Source organism: Pleurodeles waltl, chromosome 4_2 (assembly GCF_031143425.1).
Source record: "Pleurodeles waltl isolate 20211129_DDA chromosome 4_2, aPleWal1.hap1.20221129, whole genome shotgun sequence".
Classification (NCBI taxonomy): Eukaryota; Metazoa; Chordata; class Amphibia; order Caudata; family Salamandridae; genus Pleurodeles; species Pleurodeles waltl.
In genome coordinates this window covers 187,307,078-187,321,781 of record NC_090443.1, presented here as the reverse complement: position 1 = coordinate 187,321,781, position 14,704 = coordinate 187,307,078, and the positions used below count along the sequence as shown (strand labels likewise).

The 14,704-nt window shown below is 43.3% G+C and overlaps 1 protein-coding gene across 15 annotated transcripts in view; it reads right to left on the bottom strand.

The window, feature by feature from the left end:
* The window catches only part of DUSP12 (dual specificity phosphatase 12), a 696,805-nt gene that overhangs the window by 391,383 nt on the left and 290,718 nt on the right, over window positions 1-14,704 (bottom strand). For all 15 annotated transcript variants that reach the window (XM_069231049.1, XM_069231054.1, XM_069231057.1 and 12 more), the window contains one exon: window positions 8,023-8,136. In XM_069231049.1, the coding sequence (XP_069087150.1) occupies window positions 8,023-8,136 (114 nt within the window). The remainder of the gene's footprint in view (window positions 1-8,022; window positions 8,137-14,704) is intronic.

The window sequence follows — 14,704 nt, the reverse complement described above, 5'->3', positions numbered from 1 at the left end:
AGCTCACTCACCCTCCGGGTAGATGTGAAAGCCACAAGAAAGGCTGTTTTGATGTTGAGCAGTCCGAGGGGACAATTGTGAAGAGGTTTGAAAGGAGCACAAATTAAGAATGTGAGGATGAGATTAAGGTCTTGCTGAGGCAAAATAGAAGAAGAAAGGGGGAATGTATGTACAAGATCCTTAAGAAATCTATTTACAACAGGGGATTTAAATAAAGAGGGTTTGTCAGGCAGCCACAAAAGGCAGACAGAGCAGAAAGGTAACACTTTGGAGTGCCCACAACAGAGCCCTACTACGCAAGGGAAAGAATAAAAAGAAGAATGTCAGGAAGGGAAGCAGAAGGAGGGTCAATTAACATCTTGGTAGAGGGACGCCTGGCTGCTAGAATAACATTGCAGACTTCAGGAGGAAGGTCGATAGCTGCCAACTGTCACAGCTCAATCTCCACGCAAGAAGGTGAAGAGGTGACAGGTTCGGGTTGAGGACTATCCCCTGCTGCAGCAACAAAAGATCCTCCTGAAGGGGCAGCCTGATCGGAGAATCAACACATGTTCAGAAGCTCGTGATATCAGACTCTCTGTGCCTAGTCTAGAGCCACGAGGGTGAATCGGGCACGGTCGTTCCTGATCTTCTTAAGAACTATAGGCAGGAGTGGTATGGGCGGAAAGGCATACAGGAGGCCTTAGCTCCACTTGACGTAAAGCGGCTCCTAGAGAGAGCCGCCTTGGAAACTCCAACGTGCAAAACTGCTGACATTGTGTTGTCTTTGCAGAGGCGAACAGATCTAACCAAGGCTCTCCCCACTGCTGAAAGAGACCTTGCGCCACCTCCGGATGGAGACGCCATTCATGATCCGCTAGGCATCAATGACTGGTGGTCCACTCCTACGTTCAAGGAACCTGCCAGATCTTGAACCACCAGGGATATGACCTGCTGTTCCAGCCAAGTCCAGCAACGCAGGACCTCTTGACAAAGGGTCGATGACCACACCCCACCCTACGTGTTGCAGAACCACATAGGTGACAGTAGGTGTGGAGTCCGGATTCCACCGGAGACGAGAGTTCTCTGATCTCCACCTTTCCCAGGTGGCCACCCCATCCCAGGAGTGACTCATTGGTCACTACTGTCAGACCCGTTTGGGGAAGGGATAGAGGTCTGCCTCTAGCCCGGTCACAATTTGTTAGCCACCACTGCAGGTCTATTGCAGTTCCCTCCGAGATATGGACTCTGTCAAAGAGATTCTCCTAATGGCTGCACCTCCTGGAACTTCAGGTCCCACTCCAGAGTCTGCATATGCCATATGGGATGTGTCACCAGGTGGTCATGAGGCCCATCCGCCTCAGAGTTAGTCTCACCGAAATCCAGGATAGAGGCTGAAACATCTATATCATAGCCTGAGTATCCTGGACTTGCTGCTCGGGAGGATAAGTCCAAAACCGCACAATGTCCAGAACAGCTCCAATGAAAGGGAGCGTCTGAAAGGGAGTCAGGTGTGACTTCAGCACATTTATTATGAACCCCAGCGAAGGCAGGAGGTTCGTCATAGTCTGGAGCTGGGAGAAGACAGCCTGGAAGAGGTTGAGTGTTCTTTTAATCTAGGATAGGGCGAAGACCCTTGTTCTTTTTGGGTATCAGAAAGCCGCAGGAATAGCAACCACTGCTTACTTATGACATCGGAATCCTCGTTATGGCTCCCTTGGTCAAGAGAGCCAGGACTTACTCGCAGAGCAAGGATAAATGATCATCCGTGGGCTGGTCACGAAAAGGAGGCATGGGGGGAGGGGTAGATACTAAGGGGAGGGAGTATCCCTACCAAATGATCTTCCACCTACTGGAAGCCCATGATTGAGTAGGGCAAGATTAGGAGGGTTTGGTGGCTGCTAGGATGGTGGTGATTGGAGCAGACTACTGAGGTTGGGAAGCCTGCACCAGACATCAGGTGGGATTGGGTTGGCATGGTTGAACACCCCTTCTGTAACCACGAAAGGCGCGACAGGCAGACTGGGGACGAGGAGCAGCCGAGAGGCCCAAGGACTTGGCCATAGCCTGCGAGTACTTAATGATCAAGTGCCAAGTCAGCCTTGCCTCCTAAGAGATGGTTGCCATCAAAGGGTGTGCCCTTGAGGGAAGCATCGACACCCACTGAAAAGCCATCAGTTCTCAGCCAGGTATGACATCTAAGTGTCACCATTGTCGAAGCAGCTCCGCCCAGTGAGTTGATCTTGTTCAAACGACATCTAATGGTGAACTTCACTGCATCTCTCCTGTCCTTGACTGCTTGGGAAAGAACAGCCCAGGCCTCCTCAGGGACCGGTAGCAGCACTTATGCAACCATGTCCCACAATGTGTGAGAATAGTGGCTCAATAAGCATGCTGTATTCACTGACAGCAATGCCAGGCTGGTGAAAGAAAACATTTTCCTTCCAAAGCTTTTCAGCCTCTTAGATTCCCTCTCCAGGGTAGCAGCTGTGAATGCACCATGCAAGGTGGAAGCTTGGACCACCAAGCTCTCCCCGGTAGGAAGTTGGGTGAGGACGTTTGAGTCCCCAGGTTCAGGGTGATTGTAGCAGGCAATCATACTGTTTAGAGGAGCCCCTGTGCTGGGTTAGGACCTGGTACCCAGAAGGATGTCAATAAGGGCTTCATTAAAGGGGAACAGAGGTTCAGAGGAAGAAGCTTCCGGTGGCAGCATCTGTCAAGATGTTCATCTTGACTGCCACGAAGGGCAACCCAAGGTCCAGGACCTCGGCCGCCCTCTTCACCACCATTGCGTAAGTAGCTACCTTCTCCGAAGCCACGGGAGGGGGAGAAAGCATGCCGGTATCTGGAGACATGTCGCTGCCATCACCCAATTCCTCACACCAGTCCATGTTTTCCTGACCTCCTGACTGATATTCTAAAGGGTACTGTGACCCCCCCCCTCCTATTCTTCCCAATGGCCTAGCCCTTCAGAAGAAGGTTCAGGCACTGACTTAGGACACACAGGGCCTATTGGAGCCAGAGTTGGTTGACACTGGTTCCCCTCCATGTCGAATTCAGAGATCCAAATAGGGTTAGCGCCAGGGGTGCTAGGAGCATCTGCATCAGTGCTGGGGAAGCCCAAGGTGGCATGACTGTTGCCAGTCCAGAGCTATGATCGGATCCATGGGGTCCACTGGAGCCAAACCCACCAGCGCAGAACCAGATGGGGCCCACTCTGATTCCGCGGGGCCAGAAGTCTCTCCGTTGGGGTTGGCCTGCTCAAAAACATGGCACATGGACTCATAAAATTCTTTAATCTGAGTGGGGTCGCTCCGGCTCCCTGAAGAGCGAGAAGGCACGGAGTCTGCCCTGGCAACAGCTCCGGAGAACCGTGCCTCAAACGCCAATGTTCCTTCATTGCGTCAGCCGAGGAGAAGTTGAAGCATGCTTCAACGTCTTGTGCTTCTTACCCAAATGTACCGTTGAGTTTGAGTGGGACGAAGAGGACTTGGGGCTCTTGGAGAAGTTCTGCGACCTTCCTCTTGACTGGGACTGAGATCTCAAAGGAGTCGCCAGATGGGCCGCTAGCAGCTTTAGGGATCACCCCCTCAAAGCCTTTGGTCCACTGGCCTGACAGTTGGAGCATGACTTGGAGTCGTGGTGGCACTCCAGACACCAGAGACACACAAGATGTGGGTCCGTAACTGACAAGGCACAGTAACTGACAAGGCACAGTGACAGGCACCACATGGTTTGAATCCTGTCTCCCTTGAAGACATCCTCGATACAACATGAGGAAAAACCTCAAAAAAGGTCAACAAAACTTCGAAAATCCTGTCAAAAAGTGACAGAGGGGTAGCTCTTCTCCGTATCAGTGCTAACTAGTGGGGAAAGAAAAAAACTCAGCGCGCTGAGGTGGCAACTATATAGGTGATGTGGACGTCACTTCCGGTGTGGACTACGCCGACCGGCACCACCTACTGGCAAGCAGGGGTACTGCTCACAAAAAATCTTCTAGATCCAATCTGACACCTAGTAAATTCAAAAGTAAGGAATCTGTGGCTAGAAGTCTCCATCTGATCTTTCTGACTACTATGAACAACCAAACATCCTTTCCAAACTTTCACCCCTCCTTTTTTACCTTGTCACTCAACTAACAAATGCACATAACCACCACTTACAAAAACAACTTACTACTTCTTTTCAAAATCCATTCCTATCACTCTATCCTCATTCCAAAGTAAAAAATTATGAATCCTAAGTTCTAGAGTAGCATGCTTCTCGCCAAAAAAGAGCTTCAATGTCTTATGAGGGGGCGTAAGTGCTACATAAGTACATTTACAATTACAGTATATTTACTGCAATTAAAACGGGAATCACATTACCCTTTGTAGAAAAAAAACAGGGTTTGAAAAATCCACTCGACCACTTGCTATGGCGAGTCATTTTTTATCAGGTCGAGCTATTTTTAGGACCTACTCGCCCCTTTTCATGAGTTGACAAAAAAGGAGCTGCCTTTAAATCATGTTCTTGCTACATGTACTCTGTGTTCAGAGACAGAGATCAAAGGATTGTCTAAGGTGACCTGTCTTACCTGCTATAAAAATTGTGAAATGATAGTCTAGGTGGGTTTTTCCTAACACACAACATTTAAATAACTAAGTCAACTGTACAAACATTTCTAAATACATCTCAGTAACTATGAAAGACCATTTTTTGTTCTTCAGTTTATGGAAAAAATATTTTAATAAAATGAAAACAAATAAGAACACTTTTCACAGATTATTAATACACTACATGGTTTTATCAGTAAAGCTGCAAGTTAGTGGGAAGGTTTGTGGACATTTCCTGGAACTTTACTGTCTGTAAATGAAAGTGTGCTACCACAGCATCCTTTAGTAAAATATTGATTGAAATTGAATGTTTAAACAAACCGGGAAATACTTCTGCCCTGAAAGCAATGCTATTAGTAAACTAATGCAAGTCATGTATCATGTATACCCTTATATGGGGACTAGATTCCTACTACACATGGAGCAAACATTTAGGCCCAGATTTACAATTTTTGGCGAAGGGCAGCATCGCAGGCCTTCTTGCTGCCCTGCATCAAAACAAAGGGGCAGGAATGTGCTGTATATACGAGATATGGTGCATTCCTGTCCTTTTCCCCTGCACTGACGCACAAACTGCTGCCGTGCGGTAACGCAGGCTCCCTTGCACCATGGTGTAAGGGTGTCCGCATTACAGGGACGATTGTTTTGTGCAGGAAAGGGCACCTTCTAACACAAAACCAATCCCAAGAGGAGTTTTCCTCTTTCTATGTGTGCTGCAAATTGCAGCACACTTAGAAAGATGGAAAAACGCAAATAAATTAAGCTATTTCTCCCAGTTGCGTCACTTATACGCCACCCGTGGAGTGGCATAGGGTTTTGACGCATTCCCAGGTTTACAAAACCTTGTAAATCTGGGAATGGGTCAAAATCCATTGGTGTTGCTTGGGAACACCCACGCAACACCCATGGAAATGCCTACCCGACGCAAAATAAGGCAACACAGCGACTTGCCCGGCATTACCTTACTCTATATCTACAAGGCCACGTGAAGCCACGCAAAGTAGGTTTGGGTGGCTTTGTAGATATGGGTCAGCAGCCTGTGCCGCCAATGCATCAAAAAAAGTGACACATCGGTGGCGCAGTCCACTTGTAAATCTGGGCGTTAGTCTATTTAACCAAAGACTTTTTTTTGTGCAGTTGAAATGCTGATCTCACATATTTGAAGGTGCACTGATGTGAGAATGAAGGAAAAGCCGTCTTTAAATTAAAATATTTGCCTAGGATCACACAATTTGAGACCAGTTTATGGGTCAGGTACATTATAGATAGGTCGAGTAGATTATTCAAGTTACTCGACCTGCAAGTCTAGTAACAATTTTATGATTTTTCGAGCACTGAAAAGGTATATACTATATAAAAATAGAAGAGATCTCCCTTCCCAAGTGATTTCCATGATTTTCTGTTGGACCTCAATGAATGTGGCTTCATATTTATTTCACATCAGGAGCAATACAAAGGTAAATCTTGTACCCCTTTGGCCTTGCTCCCCATGCCACTGGAGTCAAGCTAGCCTGGCTGATGAAGGGTGATACCCTGAAACCGGTCCTAGGACGCTTGTTTCCAGTCCTGGGAGGACCCAGCTTGGCAGTGTGGGCTGGACTGTTCCCATGGGGTCAAGACTGATTTGCATATGGCTTGGTCCAAACTAGAATGGCATGGGTGGCAGAAAAAACTATGGATTTAGGCCTAGATCTCTTTACTGGGGGTGAATGTTTGGCATTGTTCAGTATTCCGTCCATCAATTGTTCTTTCTGCACCCCTTTGACCTCCTGCAGCATGGCCTCTGGTCTGGTATGTAATTACTTATTTTCGATCACTGACTAGCTCATATGCGTTTATGTTTACAATCAAGTAACAATATGTGCTACGAGAACTGTGTATTTTGAGAGCACGCTGCTACTTCATATACTCATATCACTTGTTTGAATGTTTGAAGTTTAGAGAAAGGCATAATATTAGCTTTAAGTGAATATGTAAGTGAATTCTCATGCTCTACTTGGCCTCTTAAATCCGGAATCATAACGTGGATTTTTCCCAAAATAAGCGGTATGAATGGTGAACATTATTGTGATGGAATTCGAAGCTCCCTGTTATGGTGCTGATAAGGCTGTGAATGAACAGAGAAGTAAGGTCCTCAGGAAACTTCAACCAAGGCCGTCATTCATAACAAACATGGTCACAGAGACACAATTCATCCCTGTCTTGGAGACAGGCTGTAAATCGGAAAATAAATAACTTCAGTTATGCAACGTAAACATCTACACAGTGAACCCTTACAGAATGTAAGATTTTTCATGCTGACATGTTTATTAGCTATGGCTAGAGACGTAAGGATGCTCACCGTGTACTATGTCACCAGCTTTCATAATTTCTACAATCTGCAATTAATGTACACTTCAGTTTTCCTGATATATTCAGCAATATTTACACAATTATTCTGCATTAAAATGGGCTTTAATAAAAGCCTTAGAATAACAGTTAAGAGTTTCTTACATCTCCGCACTTAGGGACAAAGGGGTGCGATTAAACAACAAATCAAATGCTTGAAGGTTTCTGGAAGATTGTGTCCCATATCTAACGTATTCTCAGCAAGGAACCCTAAGGCGCCTGGGCCATAACTTGTCCATTCTCCCCACTCATGGTGATACGTTGGTATACCTGTGACTGTCTTAGGGCCAGGAGGGACTGGACCAAGTCATGATCAAGCACAGGTCATGTTAATGTAATTGCCTACCTTACAGAGGGCAGACGAGGAAGGTGGTGGTTGTGTGCATGCAGTGTTATTTTACCAGAGAAGAATACAGTTATACCTGACAAAAAAATTAAGTATTTGTTTTCATTAATTCTACCAACTTACTATTTGGTAGGAAGTACAGATGTATGAACCTTGTGATTCAACTGTGTTTTAACAACAGGAAAGAACATCTTAAGAAAACCTTTGAAGAACAATTAAACAAATGCTGGTTTACCACAGTTTCTGACCGGATAGCTAATTATCAAATGTGTAGAGACACTTCCTGACAACTACACTTGATGCAAAAGACCCAGCCACTAGCAAAAAAGATAAGTCATCAGAGTCAGAATAAAACTGCGGGCTTCTGATTGAGAAATCGGTGCTGTCCATGTTGCCCACGGATAATAATGCTTTTCTGTTATTTTAAGAAAATGCTCTATTATTATGGTTATATTGGGAGGAACGAGAAAGGCAGTAGAGAAAACGTTTGGCAGATAACTCAAAATGCTAGTAAATAACGATCTTGAGCAGTGAACAAACAAGGGTAAACGTAGAGGCATGTTGTGTTCTCAATAAAGAGGAAGGCAGAGGAATAAACAGACTGAGCAGTTGTATTTGTTTTCATTAACGAACACGCAACAGAAACAACTGGCCGACCCTTTCTGGAAGTGCGAAATGCGGAAATAAGGTAGAGAAAGGCATAAAATGACTTACTCAGCATCTGGCTTGACTGTCCTAAGTGTCTGATACGCCTGTTGGAACTTGAGGCCACTGGTCTTCATCATATAAGCAGTTACAATGGCAGCACTTCGACTGACTCCTGCATGACTGGAAAACAAAGGCTTTTATTACAGAATTAACAGGAAATACATTTTATTTTTACAGAAGTTACTTAGGAAGCAATTACCTCCCCTGCATGGAGAGAAAGCTGTGTGATTTAATTTAGCTTTCTAACAACACCTGCTGACATTTTGTCTCCGCAGTGGTGCTACTGTCACCTGAAGGAGATGGTGTGAGAACGTGTGAGGCGAGCCCTTAACCCATTTATCAGGGCCTCAGGGGAGGATTAGTGAACAATTGATTAACGTGCAATATGCACGACTGCAGCAATGGGAAGCGTAGGAAATACCTTACCTCTTCTATAGACACAATACTGGCTGGTGCTGCTTATACTGACAGTTTGACAACTGAAGCTGAATGATGATTGGAGTCACACCCATTCTGCATTTATTTAACTATGCATTAAGAATGGTGTATACTGTGACCCTGGGGGAAGTGGTGATCATACAGACTGAACAGTAAACTTTGGAATAGAGATGGAACCCCTGTCTCCTGGGTTATTGACCAGCACTCCATTTTGGGCTGAACTTGACCTGCACTCTATTAGTACATACAAATACAATGAGATAGGGCTTATTCCCTACTCCACAAAACAAAAACAGATTGAATACGGTCTGGTCAAGCTCCACATTAAAAGGCAAAATGAGGACACGTGATCAGGAACAAGGCAAGTTGATATTTGATATTAAAATGTTTTGGAAATTAATTGTGGAAGCATCCTGGACTACAGGAGATGCCATTGTTGGAGATATGCGAGTAGAATATTTTTCAGGGCTGTTTTTTGCAAATGAAAATAATGGTTATGTCCCACAGGTTGAATCAACTATCTCCATCGGGTCAACAAAAGTATATGTTCCACCAATGGTTACAAACATAAAAAGTTATATCTTAAAAGTAATATCTTAAAAGTAATATCTTTGGCGATCGTGCATCCTGACAAACTGCTAATCACTGTAATGAAGAGAGAAGCCCAGTGCTGGCCCGTCTTTCTGGCGCCCGATCTTTACATTTTGATATACTAGTGGCACTATTAAATCATCTCGGAGGGGCAGGATAATACCCCCTTATAAAAAGGGAGACAAGTCCTCCCTGTTGAATTATAGACAAATAACTCTACTTAATGCTGTATGGAAAATTTTCACTAGGAGTATACTTGAACATCTCCAAGGGCAAGTTACGTAAAGTGAGATCTTGCCTTTACATCAAGCCGGTTTTAGAAAAAAAAAAAATCAACAATATACAAGTAATGCAAGTGGTATTAGAAAAATATTTAGCAATCAGAAAACAATTTGTGTTTGCAGCCTTTATTGTTTTTGCTAATGCCTTCAATCGTGTAAAGAGTCCCACATTATGGAAGAAACTCAGTTTTAGCAATTCCGCCAACCCTCTTTTTTTTTTTTAATGATCACCTTATATTCTTCGAATTGGTGTTGCGTACTTATTGGGGGTGAGGGGGATATCAAGGATTTACAGTAAAATTTACAAATAATGGTCTGAAACTGGGGTGTCTTTTAGCCCTGCTGTTGTTTTCATTATATATTTATGATTTACCAGTGTTACCAAATACTCAGGAGACCTTGTTGTAGCTGGAGGTCAAAAACAACCCTGCTTGCTCAATGCTGACAAAATTGTAATTTACCAACCACAGAGGGTAACCCAGAAAAACCCAAGGGGGTCTGGGTGAGCCTTAATTACAAAGAAAACAAAGACCCATGGGAGCAAAAATTGAAACTCCAAACCCCTCACTCCGCATATATACACATATACCATTACCTTTCCCTTATTCAAAAGACATAATTTATTACAAATACCAAATATATATTTTTTCCATATACACACAATTTATAGCATCCCCCATCATATCAAAACAAAAGAAAAATAGAATAGAACCAGGTGCAAATGAGCTAAAGTGCTAGTGTTTTAGTAAAGAATGAGACGTAATAGATTTCCCATCAAACCATTCCAGAAAAAATACTCTTAAAAAACATATAAAATAGCCTGTTGGTTAATCCTTCAACCACAATGAATTGTATCCCCCATTCCAGTCCTCTTAAAAAATAAACCAAATCCAGGCTAGAGCAAAACCGTCGATGTTTCGATCCCCTTGCGCTCTCGGGCCAAATATTGCCTCCACGCAGGTCTTCCTCAGGACTGATAGACAGGGAACCCATATAAATCCACACTAAATTAAATGTCCATCTTCATCCATAACCCTTGATGAGTCCATTAACCTTAACTCATATGAAGAAAAATCTTTCAGGTTCCCCTGTCCATACCAACCAGTATGCAAAAATAACAGATGATGAATGGAATGCAGAGCAAATCAAACATTCACCCCAGTCACAGATCTGGGTTTAATCCGTCATTTTTTTGCTTGCCATGCCATTCCAGTTTGGACCCAGCCATATGCAAATCAGTCTTGACCATGTTCCCCATGGGAACAGTCCAGCCCAAACTGCAAGGCCAGTGTCTCCCTGGACCAGAAAAAAACATCCTGGAACCGGGTTTAGGGTATCATCCTTCATCAGCCAGGCTAGCTTCAATCTGGTGGCATAGCAAGCACAGGACCCGCGCCTGGGCATACCCTTTCCACTTGGGACGACAAATGCAAAAACAACAGATGATGGATGGAATGCAGAATGCTGATGGTTATGCCTCCACCCCAAATTAAGGGGGTAACAGTCTTTTAGCTCTCCCCCACTGCACACTAAAAGATCTTATCCCAATGGCAAGCAAGAGGACATTTGATTATTTTGGGTTTTGATTTTACATTTGGGCCATGACAGCTTGGCTAACTCTCAAAATCGTCCCACTTGGAATGGTGAGGGCTGCACTTTTTGGACTTTGTGACACTGCCATCTAGAAAAATCTATGAGACCTAGACACATCTGAAAACTAAACATCTGGGTGAGACCAGGGTGATGTGCTTCACATCCACCAGCACCATTTTCTTACCCACAATGCCCTGCAAACCTCCAACTTTGCTTGAAATCACACATTTTCCTCACATTTTTCTGAAGGAACCTTCCGGAATCTGCAGGAATCCACAAAATTACTACCACCCAGCATTGTCGCATCTATACCAATAAAAAGTCTGCCCCACCATTTTTTTTTTTTTTTTTTTTCAAAACTGCCCTTTTGGACCTGCTTTGGTTCCCCCTCAATTTTTACATGGTTTTGTTTCTTTCCTGTCACAGGCATTTGGCCCACCTACAAAAGTGAGGTATCATTTTTATCGGGAGACTGAGGGGAACGTTGGGTGGTAGGAAAGTTGTGCTGGTGCAGTGATCCCACACAGAAATGTGGGGAAAATGTCACTTTTTAGCTAAATTGGAGGCTTGCTGAGGATTCTGGATAAGAAAACACCTCCCTGGAGTCCCTTGGGTGTCTAGTTTTCAGAAATGTCTGGGTTTGGTAGGTTTCCCTAGATAACGGCTGAGGAACCTCCCCCCTCCGCAAAAACAGGTAGTTTTGTAATTGATAATTTTGATGTAGTGCTTTGGGGCATTTCTTGTCGTGGACACTGGGCCTACCCACACAAGTGAGGTACAAATTTGTAATCGGGAAATGTGGGGGAATGCTGGGTAGAAGGAAGTTTGTGGCTCCCCTCAGATTCCAGAACTTTGCAACACCGAAATGTGAGGAAAAAGAGGGGTTTTTTTGGCCAAATTTTGAGATTTGCTAAGGATTCTGGGTAACAGAACCGGGAGAGAACACCACAAGCTACCTCATTCTGGGTTCCCCTAGGTGTCTAGTTTTCAGAAATGTCCAGGTCTGCTAGGTTTCCCTAGGTACCGGATGATCTAGAGGCCAAAATCCACAGTTAGGCACTTTCCAAAAAACACACCAGTTTTCAATGTAAAATTTTGATGTGTCCATGTTGAGTTTTGGAGTGTTTCCTGTCGCGAGCACTAGGCCTACCCACACAAGTGAGGTACTATTTTTATCGGGAGACTTGGAGGAACGCAGGGTGGAAGGATGTTTGAGGCTCCTTGCAGATTCCAGAACTCTGCAGCACCGAAATGAGGGAAAAGTGTTTTTTATTGCCAAATTTTGAGGTTTGTAAAGGATTCTGGGTAAGAGAACCTGGTGAGAGCCCAACAAGTCACCCCATCCTGAATTCCCCTAGGTGTCTAATTTAAAAAAATGCACAGGTTTGGTAGGTTTACCTAGGTGCCGGCTGAGCTGGAGGCCAAAATCCACAGCTGTGCACTTTCCAAAAAACACATCAGATTGCAATGTAAAATTGTGAAGTGTCTATGTTGCATTTCCTGTTGCAGGCACTAGGCCTACCCACACAAGTGAGGTACCATTTTTATCGGGAGACTTGGGGGGGACACAGAATTGAAGAATACGTGTTATTGCCCCTTGTCTTTCTCTAAATTTTTCCTTCCAAATGTAAGACAGTGTGTAAAAAAGACGTCTTCTTGAGAAATGCAGTGTAATTCACATGCTAGTATAGGGACTCCCGGAATTCAGAGATGTACAAATAACCACTGCTTCTCAACACCTTATCTTCTGCCCATTTTGGAAATACAAAGGTTTCCTTGATACCTAATTTTCACTCTTTATATTTCACCAAATGAATTGCTGTGTACCTGGTATACAATGAAAATCCATTGCAAGGTGCAGCTCTTTTACTGGCTCTGGATAACTAGGGTTATTAATGAACTTACAAACGCTATATATCCCGCAACCAGAAGAGTTCAGCAGATGTAACAGTATATTGCTTTCAAAAATCTGACATAGCTGGAAAAAGTTATGGAAGAAATGGTGGTCAGAAATGGCTCTTTTTTCATTTCAATTTCAATATTTTTTTATTTTAGCTGTTACTTTCTGTAATAAAACCTTGAAGGATCTACACAAATGACCCCTTGCTGAAATCTGAATTTTGTCTACTTTTCCAAAATGTTGAGCTGTCCGGGATCCAGCATTGGTTTCACACCCACGTCTGTCTAACTGGAAGGAGGCTGGAAGCACAGAAAATAGTAAAAATGGGGTATGTCCCAGTAAAATGCCAAAATTGTGTTGAAAAATGTTGTCTTCTGATTCAAGTCTGCCTGTTCCTAAAACCTGGGACGATGGTGATTTTAGCACTGCAAACCCTTTGTTGATGCCATTTTCAGGGGAAAAAAAATGCTTTCTTCTGCAGTCCTTTTTCCCATTTTATTTTTTAAACAACATTTTTGCTGTATTTTGGCTAATTTCTTGGTCTCTTCTAGGGGAACCCACAAACTCTGGGTAGCTCTAGAATCCCTAGGATGTTAGAAAAAAAGGACGGAAAGTTGGCTTTGGTAGTTTATGTGGACAAAATGTTAAGAGGGCCTAAGTGCAAACTACCCCAAATAGCCCAAAAAAGGCTTGGCGCAGGAGGGGGGTATGGCCTGGCAGTGAAGGGGTTAATTAGCAAACAAATATAAATAAAAAACAATAAAACGCTTATTTTATTAGGAAGGTTGGAGTTGTTCTAAATTCAATTGAAGCCACACATCGTCCATACTATATTCTGTTTGATGAGCCTGCACTGCTCCCACAAATCAATCTGATGATACCAATTACATTTTTTGCCTACAATTTCAAATTCATTGACATTTACAGTAAATTTTTCAATTGTACATTTAGGCACTTTATTTATATACACTTAATATTCTTTAGTTTGTTTTCCAAGCAGTTGAGGACCCCCTGAGGAGGCCTTGTGGACCCCCAGGGGTCCCTAGACTACAGGCTGGGGACCAATGCACTAAGTCCCAGTATTCTACATCAGTATAAGCTTTGATTTATCTATATGCAGAAGCAATTAAGTTGTTCTGTTATGTCAGCCCTAAATACTAAAATATTTGGACTTTCACCAAGGTGATCCCTAGTAAGTTTGCCTTTGATCTCGTACTATGGCACGGATTTAAGACAATGTACTTAGCCACGTTTATTTTGAGTCCCCCTCTGGGCACAAAAACTGAAAAAGCAGTCCAAGATTTTCTGAAGCCCAAGTGGTGATTTAGATAACAGTAGAGTGCACTATACAAACATCAAGACCGGAGACTTGGTGTTATCCAGGCAAGGTGCGTCCCCATCGTAATCAGTCAGTAAAGATATTAAGTCATTGACATATAATATAAAAAAAGTTGAAGCCGGGACACAACCTTGCCTTCCACCTCTACTCACAGGGAAAGGTTCTGTCGTCTCACCCCGTGTTCCAAAGCAAACTTGAGCATGCATAAGAATTAATAGCTGCAATGGTCTTGAATATATATTATTCATCTTATATCCAGGAGTGTTGATTTGCGATTTGAATTGCTGCTTAAAACAATTGTGTGTATTTTATTTTGATAACTTGCTCTTGTGCTGCTATGGATATAGATTTTAAAGCAGTTTTATTTTTGTAAGGTTTTGTCTCTTATGATTTCATTCAAAATATAAGATTTTGACTCTATTTCTATTTTCTTTATAGTGAATTTGTTAAGGTCCCACCCAATGCTGTATGTTCATTTTAAATTTCTCCTCAAAATGATATGGTACGTTGCAAACTTTTTAGAAGCAAATGTATATTTGTATTTTA